This window comes from Mya arenaria, chromosome 2 (assembly GCF_026914265.1).
Source record: "Mya arenaria isolate MELC-2E11 chromosome 2, ASM2691426v1".
NCBI lineage: Eukaryota > Metazoa > Mollusca > Bivalvia > Myida > Myidae > Mya > Mya arenaria.
The window spans coordinates 69,115,637-69,133,106 of NC_069123.1; the positions used below are offsets into that span (position 1 = coordinate 69,115,637).

The following is a 17,470-nucleotide window of genomic DNA, read 5'->3' on the forward strand; positions in this document are numbered from 1 at the left end:
TAAGAGTTTTACTTGACATTCAAACCATCTACATATTTATTCTCATTAACTTCTTTGTTTTAAGAGTCTTTTATACTTGAGTGTCAATGTTGGTATAAACAGTTTCCTCACATGTATAATATGTATAAAAGAGAAGTTATAATGATGCGAATAGAAAACATGGGGTTCTAAATAATGTTATCATTTTAACACTTATACACCATTGTGCTGTTATCATGAAAACATGTGTTAAATGGTTTTCTTTTGTAATACCCAACCAAGTCTTTACAGAAGAAAATGATGTGCCTCAGACATATCCCCTTTGATAGTTGTATTGTAATTGTAATCAATATAAGGCTGGAGTGATATAACAGTCAGACTCCAGTCGCCAGTCTCCGAAGAAAGTATCATAGAGGCGAACAATATTGTCACATTGTGAGGGTGGAATGGATTCTCCATATCACATCTTCCTATTCGCACAAGTTTCAATAGTCCCTTGATTCATCGTGCCCTTAGCTCCCCGTGTTATTAGCTCTGTCATAAAGTTTGCATTGTGTTATATAAATTAAAGTTAAGAGATAATTCAAATTATTTCAACATTATTTATTTTAAAAAAAAGCAAAACAACATTTGAACTAATGTTTATTACACATTTTTGCTGGTTTTCCTGAATTGTTGGAAAATCTTTTATGTTGTATAAATTATTGGAAAATATTTGAGCAAAACATTTCTTGTATCTTGGCAGATATTCATGTTATTAAGGATTGAAACTCATTTGGGATCTGCAATTTGAGAATTTGTGGGAAATAGCTCAGCAGAATATTTATTTGGAGAAAAAGAATTATTCTGCTGGTTCAGACTGTCCATAACTACTGGTCTTGAAATATTATTGAGGATACAACTCATTGAAGTAAGCAGCATTTTTTCTCATCTTTACTGGTTATATTTACATTTTACAGAATTTTTAGAAATTTGAATACCTTATAAATTATAATGATTTCAAAAATTTAAAAACTGATGTTGATTTAGTGGAGAACATGTACCTTGTTCTGATTAAAATGCTCTTGATAATTATATGAGAGTACCAGTATCTGGTTTTGTCTGAATTTTTATTGTAATTTTGTTGTTGTTTTTTTAGTTATTTTCAAAGGCTAAAATGAGTTGTAAACTGCCCCCAAAAAATCCTCCATGACTTAAATAATAAAAGAAACATTAAAATATGTTGGAACACTTATCAATGATAATACACATGTATTTTAAGTCCCATAATACATCAAGGTAAACAATTTCGAGTTATTTCCATTTCCCAAGGAAAAGAATGTAAAAGTGTCCGCTTGACAGCTCACAGCTAGCAGTATGTTTTATTTTTGTGCACAGTGTGGGAGGGTTGCAAATGAAAGATCTGTTTAAGATATGTTGTCCTTGTCTTAGCACTTCTATTTCAGGAAGTCTTTATTTCTTTGATACCATAGAAGTTGATACTGAATGAACATCGCTACTCCTTTTATATAAATTTTGTAAGATACATGCGTGAAATGAAGCAACAGGATTGTCATGACGTCAATAAGATACTGTTTCTTTTCTTATTATCGATGACACCTAGTTCAACAAGTGGGACCAATTATTCACTTGGAAACCCTATTGTGAAGAACCCAGGTAGTACAGTCTGTTGTTCCCCATAGTTGGGGGATATATTATGATGATTCTTTTTGCATTATATTTTGTTGCAAAATATTAAATATTAACAATGCCTTTGGTATAATAAGTATTTTAACTTCTTAAATTTTGGATAAACTCATCATATTTAGTATGAAAATGATTGTCATCTTATTTAGACTAGGGAATTCATTATTATTCTTTATAATATTGTACTTTTAAATAATATGCAATATTTGATACATTTTATTTATTTTCTTTTACATTTGAAGGGTTTAATAACTTACCTAAATTATTCTTAAACAAACTGTTATTTCTTTTGTCTATATGTTGCCTATGTTTTTAGCACCTTTATTATTTTATGTTCTAGATAATCCTTAAGCAACAGGCATAGCTATCCAACTTTGTATAGCTAATAAAGCCGGAGGGAGATATTTCAAAGATTGACATGTTATATCTTGACTTTTGAAAATGATAATATGTTTGATATAAAAGCCTTTCAAGGGTCAGTTTTATTCTAGACTTCAAACTGTAAGATGTTCCATTACATTTTTAAGACTGTGTGTTTCCAAAGTTACGAAAGGACATTTAATTTGTGTTTCAAATACATTAAGTATGATAAGTTTAAGAATTATAACTTGTTTTATGCTCATTTCTTTCAAATTATACTAAACTTGGTATCCTTCATGAAAACCATTGATTTCGACATTTATTCATCCTTTTTGGAATATTAAATCTATATATTATTATTTGTGGTAAATCTTTTCTGGGAGTAAGAGTGCATCTTTAAGTAAGAACATTTAATTTGTGTTACAAATATATTTTTATTAGGAAAAGTTTAATAAGGCATTAAATTAAATTTATGAGTTACAAATTTACAATACTTATGCACTTGTGCTACAAAACAATTAGGTGACATTGAATTAATTATTTTGACCGGTGTTCCATAGAACTTTATGCATGTGTTTTATCGTGGGGATTATTAAAACTTTGAAAACATTTATTGTGAGTTGTGTCCGAGGACTGTATCCACACATTCACATCATAATAGATACATGGGTGCTTGCGAGTTGTGTCTGAGGACTGTATCCACACATTCAAGTCATAATAGATACATGGGTGCTTGTGGGTTGTGTCCGAGGACTGTATCCACACATTCACGTCATAATAGATACATGGGTGCTTGTGAGTTGTGTCCGAGGACTGTATCCACACATTCACGTCATAATAGATACATGGGTGCTTGTGAGTTGTGTCCGAGGACTGTATCCACACATTCACGTCATAATAGATACATGGGTGCTTGTGAGTTGTGTCCGAGGACTGTATCCACACATTCACGTCATAATAGAATGGGTGCTGCAATTTTATCATTGATTGCTGTCAATTCTTTTTAACTCTTTTTTTTAAAAGTCATTTTCATAGAGCTGGCATCCTTGGTTCCGACAAAACTTTTATCGATGTCCATTATTCAAAACACCTTGAAGAAATTCACATGAACTCTGGCTTTAGTAAATTCTGGGTTGTGCCTCTTGACAATTGAGAAAAAAGACATGCATTGACAATATGGCTGACACCCTTGCAATAGTCTTGCATACCCTGTTCTGTAAATATTTTTCATATCTTTTTCTATGTTTGCTAAGATTATTTGGTTTCATGTTACTGTTGCTGTTAATGTTACTGTTTGTGAAAATAAGAAATAAAATTAGGGATAAATGTTGACAGGTAAATTATTTTTTTGGTGGGTGGAGGGGGGTGAGGGGGGTATTAAATGCTGCATGGTCAATAAATCGGTGTTTGGTAGTAGAAACTAGTCAGTCCACATATAATTGTTATCAAATATCAATCAGTCATGTCCGTGACTATCCTTTTATCATTCTGATTATCCGGCAAGATAATAATCATTAAACTTCATATTTGATTTCCTTGTACATTAATTGCAAGTGTTCGCTTCATTGTCATCATTATATTTCATTCTGATGTATCATTTTATGCCAACATGAGTTTTGTTGATTTTTTGGTCATGTTTAGTGATTGTTATTTCTTTTCCAGATAATTAAACAAAAATAATGTAATTGCACTGAATCTTGCCTGATGCAGTATAAGCATTGGAATACATTTTGGTTAATTAATTGGTCTGGCTATTATTTCTATTGTCAGTTAAGTGCAGTTGTAATATTTGTTGTATCATTTCAAAACAGAATTGGTTTCATTCAATGCCATTGGAGCTTAATCCCGTTATTGAAAGTGTTTTTTTCTGGTAAAATGTCAGCATATTAATTGTTATAGCCTTCATGGCTAACATTGTCATCAATGAAATTAAATACTTAATGGCCGTTTAAAATATTCTTGTGTTGCTCTTGAAGTCACTCACTCCCAGTCTAAGATAATAAAACATGAAAATATGTAACATTTTGTTAGAAATCTTATTTCTTCCCTATCTTGAGCTATTAAAAAATCAATTAAATAAATCAAGTCAGATCTGACAATCATTTTTAACACAACTATAAGCTGATTGTAAGAAAATGTCATAAATTTCTCACGACAAAAGACTTGGTAACAATTGGACTCTCGGAATTCTGAATATCTCTAAGACTAATTATTTTTCTGTATTTAGAAAGCTCTTGAGAGGCAAATGGCAGCCTTCTGAATGGCTGTAATTGTGGGAGAATGGTTACTTGTTGGTAGTTTTCCGGCTTGATTGTTCTTAAATGTAGTTAGGTAGGGAGTAAAGTAACTCGAGGATGGATTTTGATATCTTTAATCAGCCATTTTGTGAATATTTCTTTAGTGAAATGGCATCAGTGCAGTGTCATTAATTGAGAACTCCTGGATAAAACTACTTCACAGTTCCTCAAAACAAGTCATTTCATCATCTTAAATTGTCTTGGTAATTAGTTTCTGTGTTTGCCCTTTGCTAAAACACATATGTTACATATGTTTTAAGATGATACCAAAGATCTGTTACAATATTTCAATCCCATAAGAAATGACCCATAGGTTAACATTATGTTGTGAATGAAAAACTGTCAAGAGAAATAAAAGAGTGACCAACCTTTATTATTTTGTTAGAGATTAGCAGACTCAAAGAAATAGGTTCATTTTCCATGCCTAACAGAGCAACTGCAGCATTAGAAGAAGAATAGAATATATAAGATCTTACATCTGTTGCCATAACTTGTCTGTAGCAAGTTCATAAAATTTAAAAATTTCAAAAAAGTTCTTAAATGGCAACGAATGAAATATTCTTTTAAATTAGTCACATCGGTCACCAGTTTTTTTTATTAACCCTCTGGTAAAAAGATTAACGCTTAAAATACTAGGACAAAATGATGACAACGTAAGGTATATAAGACTAGTGTCATTTAAATTAAATTAAGAAAATACATTATGTCTGTATTGTACTCAATACAAACAACGTCATGACTTTTTTGTGATAAATTGAGATATTCATTACCAGTACTCTTTTACATACAGAAATGTTCTTTATATTTTTGCAGACCAGAGGGGAAGGGTCTGGTGACAGCTATCAGAATGAAGGAGCCAAGTGCCTGTGTCATGTTCTTCCTAGCACTCACTGTGATATTGGGGCGGTCCTATGGGGTCCAGGGTGGGTATCAAGACTACTGTGTGATAGGGGCTGGCCCCTCGGGGCTACAGATGGGCTACTTCCTGGCCAGCGCTGGCAGAGATTATATCATCTTTGAACGGTCTAATGTCTCAGGTAATGTTTCTAAAATATATATGACTGAAAGTTCTGATGTCAGTTTAAGGGCTTTTACATTTAATGCACTTAGTTATGCTAACTACAACCACAATTAGCCGAATAATCTTGTTTTTGGCTGCATTTTTCACCGAAAAATGCAAAGTTATAGATTGCCGAAAACCAAATGTGCAGGCGTTCTAGTGTTGTAACCCATATAAATTTCTTATTACTTTCACAAATTTGTCAGTGTTTATGTTATTCTTATGAAACTCAGTAAGAAGATTCTAAATATTATATTTAAAACCAGTGCAAATAGGGGTCATTTTGGGTCAAAACCTAGGTTACTAGGTAAAATCAGAAAAAAACATTGCTTCATAAAGTTTTAAGTTTTTTAGGCCTGTCATACCGTAAATGACTAGGTATAAGAAAATAAGGGGTAAAGACGCAGGCAAAATAATATGTGAAAAATCGAGAAAAAACCTTTTAATCTATGTTTTGGGTTATAGGACGCTTAGAAAAAATGTCCAATTTGTCTGCTGCGATTGGGCACCATGTTTGTTGACAGTGACGAAAAAAAAATATTCGTGAAAATGGCGATAGTTATTTTTAAAACCATACAATACTTATACAGATCAAAATATGTTTCATTGTTTATTCATTTCATGTTATATAAAACGTAACAAATTATTTAAAATTTGTAGCTGGATGGCACCGAAAAGTACCTTTTATGACGATTGTAAGATTTCTTTCTGACAGTATATTGTTAACGATAACCTGTCAAGAAAGAAGAGTTTAGTAATGCAAAAATCTTATATTGTACGGGTTTGTTCTCAAAATCCCTACAGAAATGAATAAAAAACGTGGCAAAGCGCAAAAAAACAAGACCATTATTGCAACCGTTTGTAGTACTGGTATGTTAAACAGCTTTAAAGGCAGTGCGAGTTTTTCACACCTTATGGTACAGCTGACAAAAAATATTTTGACAGTGCACAGCTTTGCTTCTTTATATGCATGTTTAATTATTGTTATATTCAAAATAAAATTTAATAATTCTAATTGTACAATTTTTTTTTTTAAATTATAAACGTCTTACGATATACAGTATCCTGATCTTCAACTGCCGTTTTAACCCGTATATACTCGAGCGATATGACGCGAGTAACATCCCTTTCTACATAAATCTAAACAAAAGCTCGGCCTGAAATTGACCTCAGAAAAAAAGTTCAAAAGATTGTAACTGGTTATAAGACGCAGGCATTTTGTTTATCGAAATCTGTGGGAAAAAAGTGCGTCTAATACCCAGTCATTTACGGTAAATTCAAAATTGTTATTCCAATCTTCAAAAAAATTATTATTTCTCAGCATGATATTTAAGACCAGTGTGAACATGGGTCATCTTGGGTCTTTAACTAGGTCGGACCAGTGTGAATATGGGTCATCTCGGGTCTTGAAATGGGAGGACCAGCGTGAATACGGGTCATCTCGGGTCTTGAACTAGGTCGGACCAGCCTGAATATGGCTCAGCATCATCGGTCTCCTATGATTCTCCTATGATTCTTAGGCAGCATTATTTTAGTTTCCAAATGCAATTTTAAGACATAGGTTCATTGATGTAAGTGGTCACCATAATATTTTCCTATGTTAACATGTTTGTCCTTAGTGTTTTTAACAAGATATCTCTTGTCTCTTTTACCCCTATAGATTTTACTTTTGTATCGTAGGACAGGACATTTTTATCATTATCCCATTTACTTGGCAGTAGAATTTTGTACCTAATGGCAAAATATTTGTAATTTGCAAAATAAAGTGTTCTATTCTAACATAAGCCACTGTCAATGCAAATTTGATGTAATGATGCTCAGAAATACGGCAATAAGTCCCTTATCTGAGATGTTTTGAATATCGTTGTGTGTGATTTATGCCGGAGTCTTTATTAAGTTGAATGGAAATATCATGTTTATGAGGAGACCAGACCATGAGGGGAAAGAGTTAATTTGATACAAAAATCACAAAAGTAAAGATAAATGCAGATGTTTCCTGTTATTCTAAAAGAGAACGTCTGTTGTCTCTGATTTTTTTGCCTTGTTATTCTTGAAGCATGGAATAATGTAACAATATATGGAGTCTTCATGTTTCCAGAGAGAAGGTGCTATTTTCTGTTCAAAGCCCACAAATTATCTTTAGATTTTGAAGCACATTTTGAAATAACAAGGTGGGAGTGGGATTTATTTTCTGCTCAAATACTTGTCAGTTATAAATTATTTGATATCTTCATAATGTAGGAAGTCTGGACCTTTGAAAAGGCCTTGAATGTATTTTATTTTATGTTATGTATGTACTTAAAACACCTGCCTGGAAAATTTTAATTTATCATTGACGTATGGAAATTTGAAATTTCATTTAAAATGTGTTTATATTATATTATACTATGTATAGGACGCTAGCATAGATAGGACGCAGGCAAACGATAATCTTGGGTAAAAAAGTGTGTCCTATGTACATTGTATAGTATAATACGGTATAGTATAAGAGAGCAAAAATCATTCTCCCATACTAGAAAAAGGCAACATATCTCCAGTGCTTAAGCTCATTCTAATATGCAAATGTAGAATGCCTCAGACAAGAAGAACCGTAAGGCTTAAAGACACTCAGAAAGATGCGCCCGACTTAAATGCTGACTGAAATGGCGAAGTAAAAACTACATATTATTTACTTTTTTTGTTGCAAGAAAGCTAAAAATGAAAATGTGTTGTTTTTTTCTAATCTTCAGGGAATTTCTATGTCAACTACCCACGCCATCGAAAACTGATAAGTATCAACAAGCGCTGGACGGGGAAGACCAACAAGGAGTTTAACCTACGCCACGACTGGAACTCCCTGCTCAGCCATGATGAAAGCTTGCAATTCACTAAATACTCCAAAGAAATGTTCCCTTCGGCTGATAGGTAACCAGGGTTGTCAATAAGTTTTTGTTTAACCGACTAAACCAGAAAAGTAGGCGGCCAGCTAGGTGGATCGGCAGGTAGGGGGATCCGTGGGCATCCCCCCCCCCCCCCCCCCCCCCCCCCCCGAATTTTTTTGAAATTCAGCGCTTCATTTCCTGCATTCTGGGGCATTTTGGGAGTATTTAATTACCTCTTTACTTCATAGATACGCAAGTTTACGTATCTATCAATAGCTTCATAGATAAGCAGATCAATGCTTTATCGATAGCTTCATGGATACGTAATTCCACGTACTCGTAATGTAGGGTCATTTATTTTCATATCTGTTGCTTGTTTATTTGCTATAAATTAATTTCCATGAAGTATAAACATCCATAAATACAATGCACTAAAAAAACACACACTATGTTACTATTTTAAGAATTTTGGAAAATCGCGAAATAAGGTCATTGGTATCAAAGATGCGAAAACATTGACTGCGCAGGTTTGTGGGCATTCATGTCTCGTGTTCCTCGTGGAAATTTACACAATGCTGCAAGTTATAATTAATTACCAATAATACAACTATATTTGATTGATCACGCGCCTGACGTCACAGGTCATGGTTCAGAATTGGTCAAAATGTCGGCAATGTTGGATAAACCAAAAAAATTGTCTACTGCGTCTACAAATACGCCGAAGTGTAAACCAGTCAAGGCGATGCTCTAAATATTGAAAAGAGATGTTATTGGCGAAAAGGGCCGTTTTTAGCGGTAAGGAACATTTATAACTCGCGATCAAATTTTTTTCTTCCGATTTTGAACCGGCCCAAACTCTGTTTGAACCGTCTATTTCGGCCGGCGGCCGGTTCTTATTGACAACCCTGGGTAACAGTCTGTAAAATAAAGTTTAAAATGAAGTAATCATTCTCAGTTATTTTTTATCACTATTGATTTCTTAGCCCCTGGGCTGGTAGTCTCACACCGAGACTCAAGTCGCTGGTGAATACAGCCTCTGGGCTGGTAGTCTCACACCGAGACTCAAGTCGCTGGTGAATACAGTCCCTGGGCTGGTAGTCTCACACCGAGGTCTCACACCGAGACTCAAGTCGCTGGTGAATACAGCCCCTGGGCTGGTAATCTCACACCGAGACTCAAGTCGCTGGTGAATACAGCGTCTGGGCTGGTAGTCTCACACCGAGACTCAAGTCGCTGGTGAATACAGCGTCTGGGCTGGTAGTCTCACACCGAGACTCAAGTCGCTGGTGAATACAGCCCCTGGGCTGGTAGTCTCACACCGAGACTCAAGTCGCTGGTGAATACAGCCCCTGGGCTGGTAGTCTCACACCGAGACTCAAGTCGCTGGTGAATACAGCCCCTGGGCTGGTAGTCTCACACCGAGACTCAAGTCGCTGGTGAATACAGCCCCTGGGCTGGTAGTCTCACACCGAGACTCTAAGTCGCTGGTGAATACAGCCCCTGGGCTGGTAGTCTCACACTTAGACTCAAGTTGTTTGTGAATACAGCTCCTGGGCTGGTAGTCTCACACCAAGACTCAAGTCGCTGGTGAATACAGCCCCTGGGCTGGTAGTCTCACACTTAGACTCAAGTTGTTTGTGAATACAGCCCCTGGGCTGGTAGTCTCACACTTAGACTCAAGTTGTTTGTGAATACAGCCCCTGGGCTGGTAGTCTCACACTTAGACTCAAGTTGTTTGTGAATACAGCCCCTGGGCTGGTTGTCTCACACTTAGACTCAAGTTGTTTGTGAATACAGCCCCTGGGCTGGTTGTCTCAGGCTTATGGACAAATGGTTTAAATTTCACAAACTGTCAGGTAAATTTCACAGAGGGATTGGGATGGAAGGAAAAACCAATAAATCTAATTGATTTGTTTAGAATTAAAATTCTTGATACCATAGATAATTTTTGTTCATTAATTGTTGATAATATTTATTTACACCATGGCACAGCAAATACAATACAATTTGATGAAGACTGTAAAAGATGAAAGTTTATGTATTTTATGTCTGTCAAATAACTGATGTACCTCAAATGATTAAAAAAATTATATTAATGACTTTGAAAGAATTTGTCAAAATTAACAATGCAGATGTTAATTAATGGCAAAAACTTGCTTTCACTGATTATAACTTTTAACAATAAGGAACAATTTTCGTAAAATGATGGATGTAATAGACATTGCGATTATGTAAATTAGGAAAAAAATGGTAATATGTGGTAAAAACATTTAAAACAGATGAGATGTACCAAATTTGTTTGATTTTTTGCAGGGACATATGTTTAAGTTGTCATTTAGCATACATCATCTGATTTCAATGAGGATTACAATAACCTAAAGTTGAAACCTGAGAAAAATTAAGAGGGTGAAGTTGTTTTTGAGGCTTGCAATAAGACATTTGTTTTGTTTGAAACATATCTAACTTAGGCGAGAGTTTTAAAAAAGATATTTTAAATATATAAATTAGTTGGTCCTTAAATCCCAGTTTTTAAATATTTTAGAAAAAAAAAATATATACTAAGTAAATACCAACTTGGAAACATTACTGTCATCTGTTGGTGCTTGATGCTGAAAATTGGTAAGGATCGTCTGTACAGGCAAAGTGTTTTTGGTAGTTTTCAATAGTGATTAAACATTTATAGAACTGACTTTAATTTGACAAAATACAGATTGATGATTGCTTTTCCATTGATGTCAATATATCAAAATCTTTAACTAATTAAATCAAAAACTAAACTGGCACAAACTGAAAATGATTTTTAGTATTTTATTTTCCCTTCTGGTGACTGTTTTTTTGGAAAGTCTGAATACAAAAAAATGAAATTCACCTAATATTATTTATTTTAAAAAAAACTCTGTTGAAACGGGACATGCTGTTGATTAATATTGTGCAGTTGAAAGTTGCATCTTATGAACTTCAATAACACCATTTTAATTAACATCTTCGTCATGAAAAGCAGAAATCCATAATTCATATGTGCATGATTATGAGGGCGATATTAACAATTGTCACATGACATTATAGGATGTTTTGTGATGGTTATATGTTATTATACAATGGCAAATTTAGATGAGGTATAAAAAGTAATAAAATATATAATTCCCCATGTAGATACCTTGACTACCTACGCGACTACCAACAACGTCTGGCCCTGAATGTGCAGTTTAACACGGAAATACGCAACGTACGTAAGGAGGTGTGTGAGGGTGCCCCCGACGGCCATGTCTACACGATGGTAGACCAGAGGGACGTACCGTACAAATGTGGGTTAGTATATTATATTATGACCGTTTTGTTTTATAAGTAGTAATTCTGTCTCCTCCCCTGTGTTCTAAATTACATAAGCTCAAACAGTAGTAAAGTATATCTGTTTTGTGTTCACAAGTTGATCATGTTGCCACCTAAAGTGGCCATAGATACAAAATAAAGTGTACTTTGCTTGAATTAACTCGCCTATTAAGTTCAGTCTTAAATATTATTTTGGTTTATTTTGCTGTTTTTCCAAGACAAACGTTGATCGTAATGTTTCTGGTTTCTCTTTGGTCAATAAAGAGTTCCCCTGTTCTTATGTGATGTGGGTCATAAAGATAGTCTGATATACTATCTATCATTTTTAGTTATAAAGCATGGCGGAAACATTTTGGCGATAATTCCATGCCCAGTTGGTCCCAAAGTGCTTCAAAAGTTTCCTGAGTGAAATATCTTGTATCCAGTGATTAATGATCTACAAGAAATCCATCATTTCGTGCTTTAGAGGCAAAAAACATGTCAGAAACCATTAAATTCTTTACTTTCCCTTGGAGACATGTGAAATGCATTGCCAGCCCTCTGAAGACTCCTTATATGGGGCTTCATGACAAAGCAGTAATGTTTAAAATGGAGATCATGGATCATTTAAGGAAACATTCGTTTATCTCACGGCTTTAAAAAGGCAAAACTACAAAACTGAACGATTGATGTTCATTGCACTTGCTTTATTGGCAATATCTATCTTCTTTTTTTTGCTTCGCTTCCTTGGTCTCTGATCAATAAACAGAAATGAGCTCCTAGTGCAAAAATCACAGCCGTGAATGTTTGCATGGCTGTATTGCTATGGCAGTTTGTAAGCATGCCCAAAAAATGTTTGAAGTCCAAAAAACTTAACTAACTGCTTAAATGTATATTTTAACTAATTTGCATGCTTATCATTGTAAAATGAGAATGAACTTTATTCAGATACCTAAACTGTGGACCTTATAAGTTGTTGAAAAAAAAACAAAAAAAAACATGAGCCTTTCATTTTAAAAACAATTTTATCTTTCATATGTTGCTTATATTTTCAATTGATAATCATGAAGAGTTCTAATATTCTTGGAAACTATATTGATATCCATTGCATGTTTTTCGATGCCCATTCTAGTCCCTAGATATTTCCACAAGTCCCTGCATGCAGACTGGCTGTCTAAATAACCTCCCTAAATGTTATGTTTGTTGTCCTGTAATTGATGGAAGCATGCTATTCGTGCTGATTATTCAAACAGTTTCCTATATTTATTGTCAGTTGTTAAAATCATTTATCACTTGGATGAAATGTAATGATGAAGCAAGCCTGGTATATAACTCTCAAATAATATCAAGCAACTTTCATGGGTATTACTATTAATATCTTGGAATTTCCAGCTTTTTGCAACTTTCATTTTGAATGTTTTGTATTATTTTAATGACATTAATGGATGATAAGAGACTATGGAAATAGTATCATTTCTGAAATTGTTCTCTTATCCAATTACCGGTACTTAAATCATAATTCCTACTTTCTTTCACAGCAGATATCAAGACATTGCAAATTAAAATTAACTCTTCTATTATATGTACTTGCTTCTGTTAAGGGATGGACATTGTGAAACTTCCTCTCGACAGAGACTAGAAAGATGACATTTTTAACTTGATAATGTTAACCCGTATGCATTTTTCTGCCTTCCATGTTGTCTGACACGAGTTCCAACAATAAACGACTGCAGAGACTGATCTCATTACTTTTCCTGATCAGTAAATGATGTATTGGCCCGGCTGCATTGCCCGCCTGTTTCTGCCTTCTGTATACATACTTCTATATTCTTTATAAGGAGTTGTTTGCGTTGTCAATTACGATCAAAAGAAGACCCCATATTTCTATGGACATGCTATCTGCAGACGTTTGAATGACAGCTCAGGGTCCGGGGGTATCAGTCAGTTTAAGGAATCTGGATCTGGATTCAGCTTTGTCTGTTTGTCAAAAAAAAAAAGGAGAGGTGTTTGTCATGGCCTTGACCGGTGCGGATGTAGTTATCATTGTGCCTGTTGTTTTAAACTGTAATATTGGACATAACTTGGAAACCAATATTCAACTTGGTCAATTTCATAATGACTATGTGCGCGTGTACCAACTGCCATTACTATGGCTGCAATATATTACCAGGTTAATACACAATTTTGAGGTTGTTAACATCAGCAGAGGCCCGCAATATGGGTAAAAGCAGGAGAACTCAGCAGGAGCCCTTGTAAGCTCTTTGGTAATTATAAAAAAAGTGTGGTAAACTGTGGCATCCATCTGTATGACATACTGAGGCATCCATCTGTATGACAAACTGAGGCATCCATCTATATGACATACTGAGGCGTCCATCTGTATGACAAACTGAGGCATCCATCTGTATGACAAACTGAGGCATCCATCTGTAGGACAAACTGAGGCAGCCATCTGTATGGCAAACTGAGTCATTCATCTGTTTGACAAACTGAGGCATCCATCTGTATGACAAACTGAGGCAGCCATCTTTATGGCAAATTCTTTAATTACTGACTTCTTATTTCAATATGTGTTTATTTATTTTTTTACCTCGTCCTTAATGCTGGTAGTACTTTTAAGTGCATCTGAAATCTTTCATGAGAAATAATTAATTTCCAATAACAGCATGTGTTTCTAGATTTATCTCTTTAGAATTGTGTTTTCTTGTTTCAGAATTAGACATGTTTAGCTATGGCATTATGAGGTATTATGCTCAGCTTTCAATGTGGGGACAAACTACTGGAAATGTTTGTCATTAGCAGGAAGCTGGCAATAATAAAAATGGATGACAAAGTCAGTTTATGGGCTGTTCTCAACCCCTAGTCATGATTTATAAGACATATGACAAAATCCAGAATATTCTTTTTTACTGTTCGTCTGGAAGAAATTTATTCATCTACTGGAATAAACTTTGGCATTTATTTCTTGGAAAAAAATTGTTTACGGTATTCCTTGATAAATGATGCACTTTATCGGAATCTAATTCTGTTTTTATTGATTGAAAAAGCTTGAAGAATGAATGACAGGCATTTTCTATTTCTTTCAATGTTTAATTAACCAGAAAATGAGGGTTGTAATTCAATATAAAGACTTATATTTAGCTTGACTTTTCAAAAAATATGAGAGCTATACTAGTCAACCTGGCATCGGCATCACACCAAGGTTAAGATTTTGCATCATAGCATAATATCATGCATCGCATTGGCATTTGAGACAGATGTTCCCATCCATCCAACCCACTTGATAAATCATGTTATATAACTCCTACATTGCAAATAATGCAAATTATGGCCCATTATTATTCAACTTAGAAATTCTGGTTAAGGTTTTGCATGTAAGCTTACTTTTCCTGGTATCTCAGCAACTATTTGATGTATTTCATTGATACTTTATACAATGGCCCTCCACCATCCAACAAAGTTATCTTATTAAGTATGATAATTAATATATTGCATGTAAGTATGTTATTCAATTTAGAAATTCTGTTTAAAAGCTGTGAACTATTGGAGCATAACATCTCTGTGTCAGCTCTTGTTGTTTATGATGTTCATGTTGTGTGATGTTTGAAGCTGGTCAATCCTAAATAACAAAGGCTTATATGGTCATCCTAACATTGATTTTCGTTCCTTTTTGCTACCATATTAGGCTGCTAGTACCTAAAGCTACTGGGTAGGTTTGATCCTCAACTCACAAGAGCCAATGGCGTTTTCTTATTAATTCTATGGTTGGGTTAAAGTTAATTATCGAGCAACTACTGTTAACAAATCAAACTGCTTGTATATTGTGCAAAAACTAGCCTTTGATGTCTTTGTTTTCAATTTTAATTACTGTGAGTGATTTGAATTGAGAAAAATGGATAGCCTCATTTGACTAGCAGCTTAAGGTCAAGGTTGTCAGCTGCAAATGTGATGATCGACAATTAGACACACAAGAGACATGTCACCCTTTATAATATTTGTTTCAAGATATTCGCATTGGTTATGGTAAGTCATGACAAGATATGTGTGTATCTTTGTCCCCTGAAATTACTGTAGTTATTGCCCCAATCAAGATTAAAAAAACAAAAACACAACAAGTTAACAACATCAGAGTGTTAGTTTGTTTTTGTTGTAACTAAACTTAAAACTCTTGTCATTGTCATATTAAAAAAGTCAAGTTGAGTAAGCTGTATCATTTTATTACAGTTGTTGCACTGCGCAAAATAGATGAATTTTTCAATATTTATACTGATCGGCCAAATAAACACCGGTGTTAATGAAAGAAATCCAATGTTTCCTTTGGTTTTTTGTTGATTTTGCTATCAGTTACACCCACCCTTGCAAACAAGTTTTAGTACGACTTAAGCCGTGTTGTTTAAACATTATTTTTTTAATGAAAATACAGTGAAAACATAAGTTTTTACTATGCATGTATCATCTTCAGGATTGAGGAGATTTATGAAGCAGTTTACCATCCATCTATCAGTTAAATGGGATTAAGCTCATTTTTACAGTATTTATGTTTTACGTAAGGATTGGTCTGACTGCAGCCTTTTAAAACATTTAGAATTGACAATAAAAAACCAGAGAATGTGAAACAGTATGGTGGGTGCTAATGGTGCAATGGCATGCTAGTGATTCTCATCAGTTTAAAACCTTTGAAATATTTCGAAAATTTCTTAATGTTTTTTGATAGTATGGTTAGATCATTTGTTTTGTTTGATAGAAATTAAATCAGACCACAAAGAAGTCTGAGAGATAAGTTTTCATCCTATTATCTCAACCGATGCATTGAAGAGTTTCAAAATGAAACTTATGGTGTTATGTGGTTTTAAAATGTGCGAATTAAAAGACCACTTTATTTCAATATGTTCTTAAGATTGCAACATTTGTGTGAATTCGAAAGCAAGCCAAAGAATCTTTATAAAGCTTGGTGAGGAATCGAGGGGAATAGATAATTATGAATAATTACGCAGAAATTTACATTACCTATTTTTAGGTAATGGCAGGCACTTATTGGTTACAGTTTTGGGCCACTCTTAAGATATTTTGGATTCGATTGTTATTGTCTGTGAAGAGAAATTGTAAAGAAAGTAAAATCACACTTGTCACGCCCACTGCCTTTCAACGCTTTTAGGGCTTTCATTCCTGCTTCAGTTATATGTTAATATTACCATCTATGTCTCAAAAGTTATTTGGGTACATACATGTATCTACAACAGAAACAAAAAAAGTTACCGGTAAGCAAAAGTCTATTACACAAAAAAAGTCATATGATATTCTTTATGATTGCAGGCGGTTGATCATAGCGACAGGTATTGGTAAGCCAAACATTCCGGACATAGAAGGCATGGATTTGGTGGATGGTTACGAGGACATGTCTCTCAACAAAGATGACTATGAGGGCCAGACCGTACTAATTCTGGGTGAGTGAGATCTCAGAAGCACATTTGGTTAATAGGCCCATGTAAAGTCTGAAGGCCTAAACATTTTTACTGTTGTTTTAATATTAATACAAAGTTATCAAAATAGACAAGCCCACATTACTGTAACTTCTTAAGTCCTAAAAGAGATTTAACCAACCTTGCATGTGCGGTATGAAACGCACAGACATGGAATGTATTGTTGAGTATACATGTTGGTGTAGTGTGTGCTTGCTGTTGGCCAGTGTTGAGTATACATGTTGGTGTAGTGTGTGCTTGCTGTTGGCCAGTGTTGAGTATACATGTTGGTGTAGTGTGTGCTTGCTGTTGGCCAGTGTTGAGTATACATGTTGGTGTAATGTGTGCTTGCTGTTGGCCAGTGTTGAGTATACATGTTGGTGTAGTGTGTGCTTGCTGTTGGCCAGTGTTGAGTTTATTGACTTAGGAGATCAACTTCAAGAAGCATTTGAGTAAGTG

At 34.5% G+C, this 17,470-nt stretch overlaps 1 protein-coding gene across 3 annotated transcripts in view; it reads left to right on the forward strand.

Moving 5' to 3' along the window:
- The window catches only part of LOC128205924 (FAD-dependent oxidoreductase domain-containing protein 2-like), a 61,686-nt gene that overhangs the window by 26,265 nt on the left and 17,951 nt on the right, over positions 1-17,470 (forward strand). For all 3 annotated transcript variants that reach the window (XM_052907989.1, XM_052907993.1, XM_052907999.1), the window contains exons 2-5: positions 5,136-5,359; positions 8,112-8,286; positions 11,397-11,552; positions 16,866-16,996. In XM_052907989.1, the coding sequence (XP_052763949.1) occupies positions 5,170-5,359; positions 8,112-8,286; positions 11,397-11,552; positions 16,866-16,996 (652 nt within the window). In that variant the 5' untranslated portion in view covers positions 5,136-5,169. The remainder of the gene's footprint in view (positions 1-5,135; positions 5,360-8,111; positions 8,287-11,396; positions 11,553-16,865; positions 16,997-17,470) is intronic.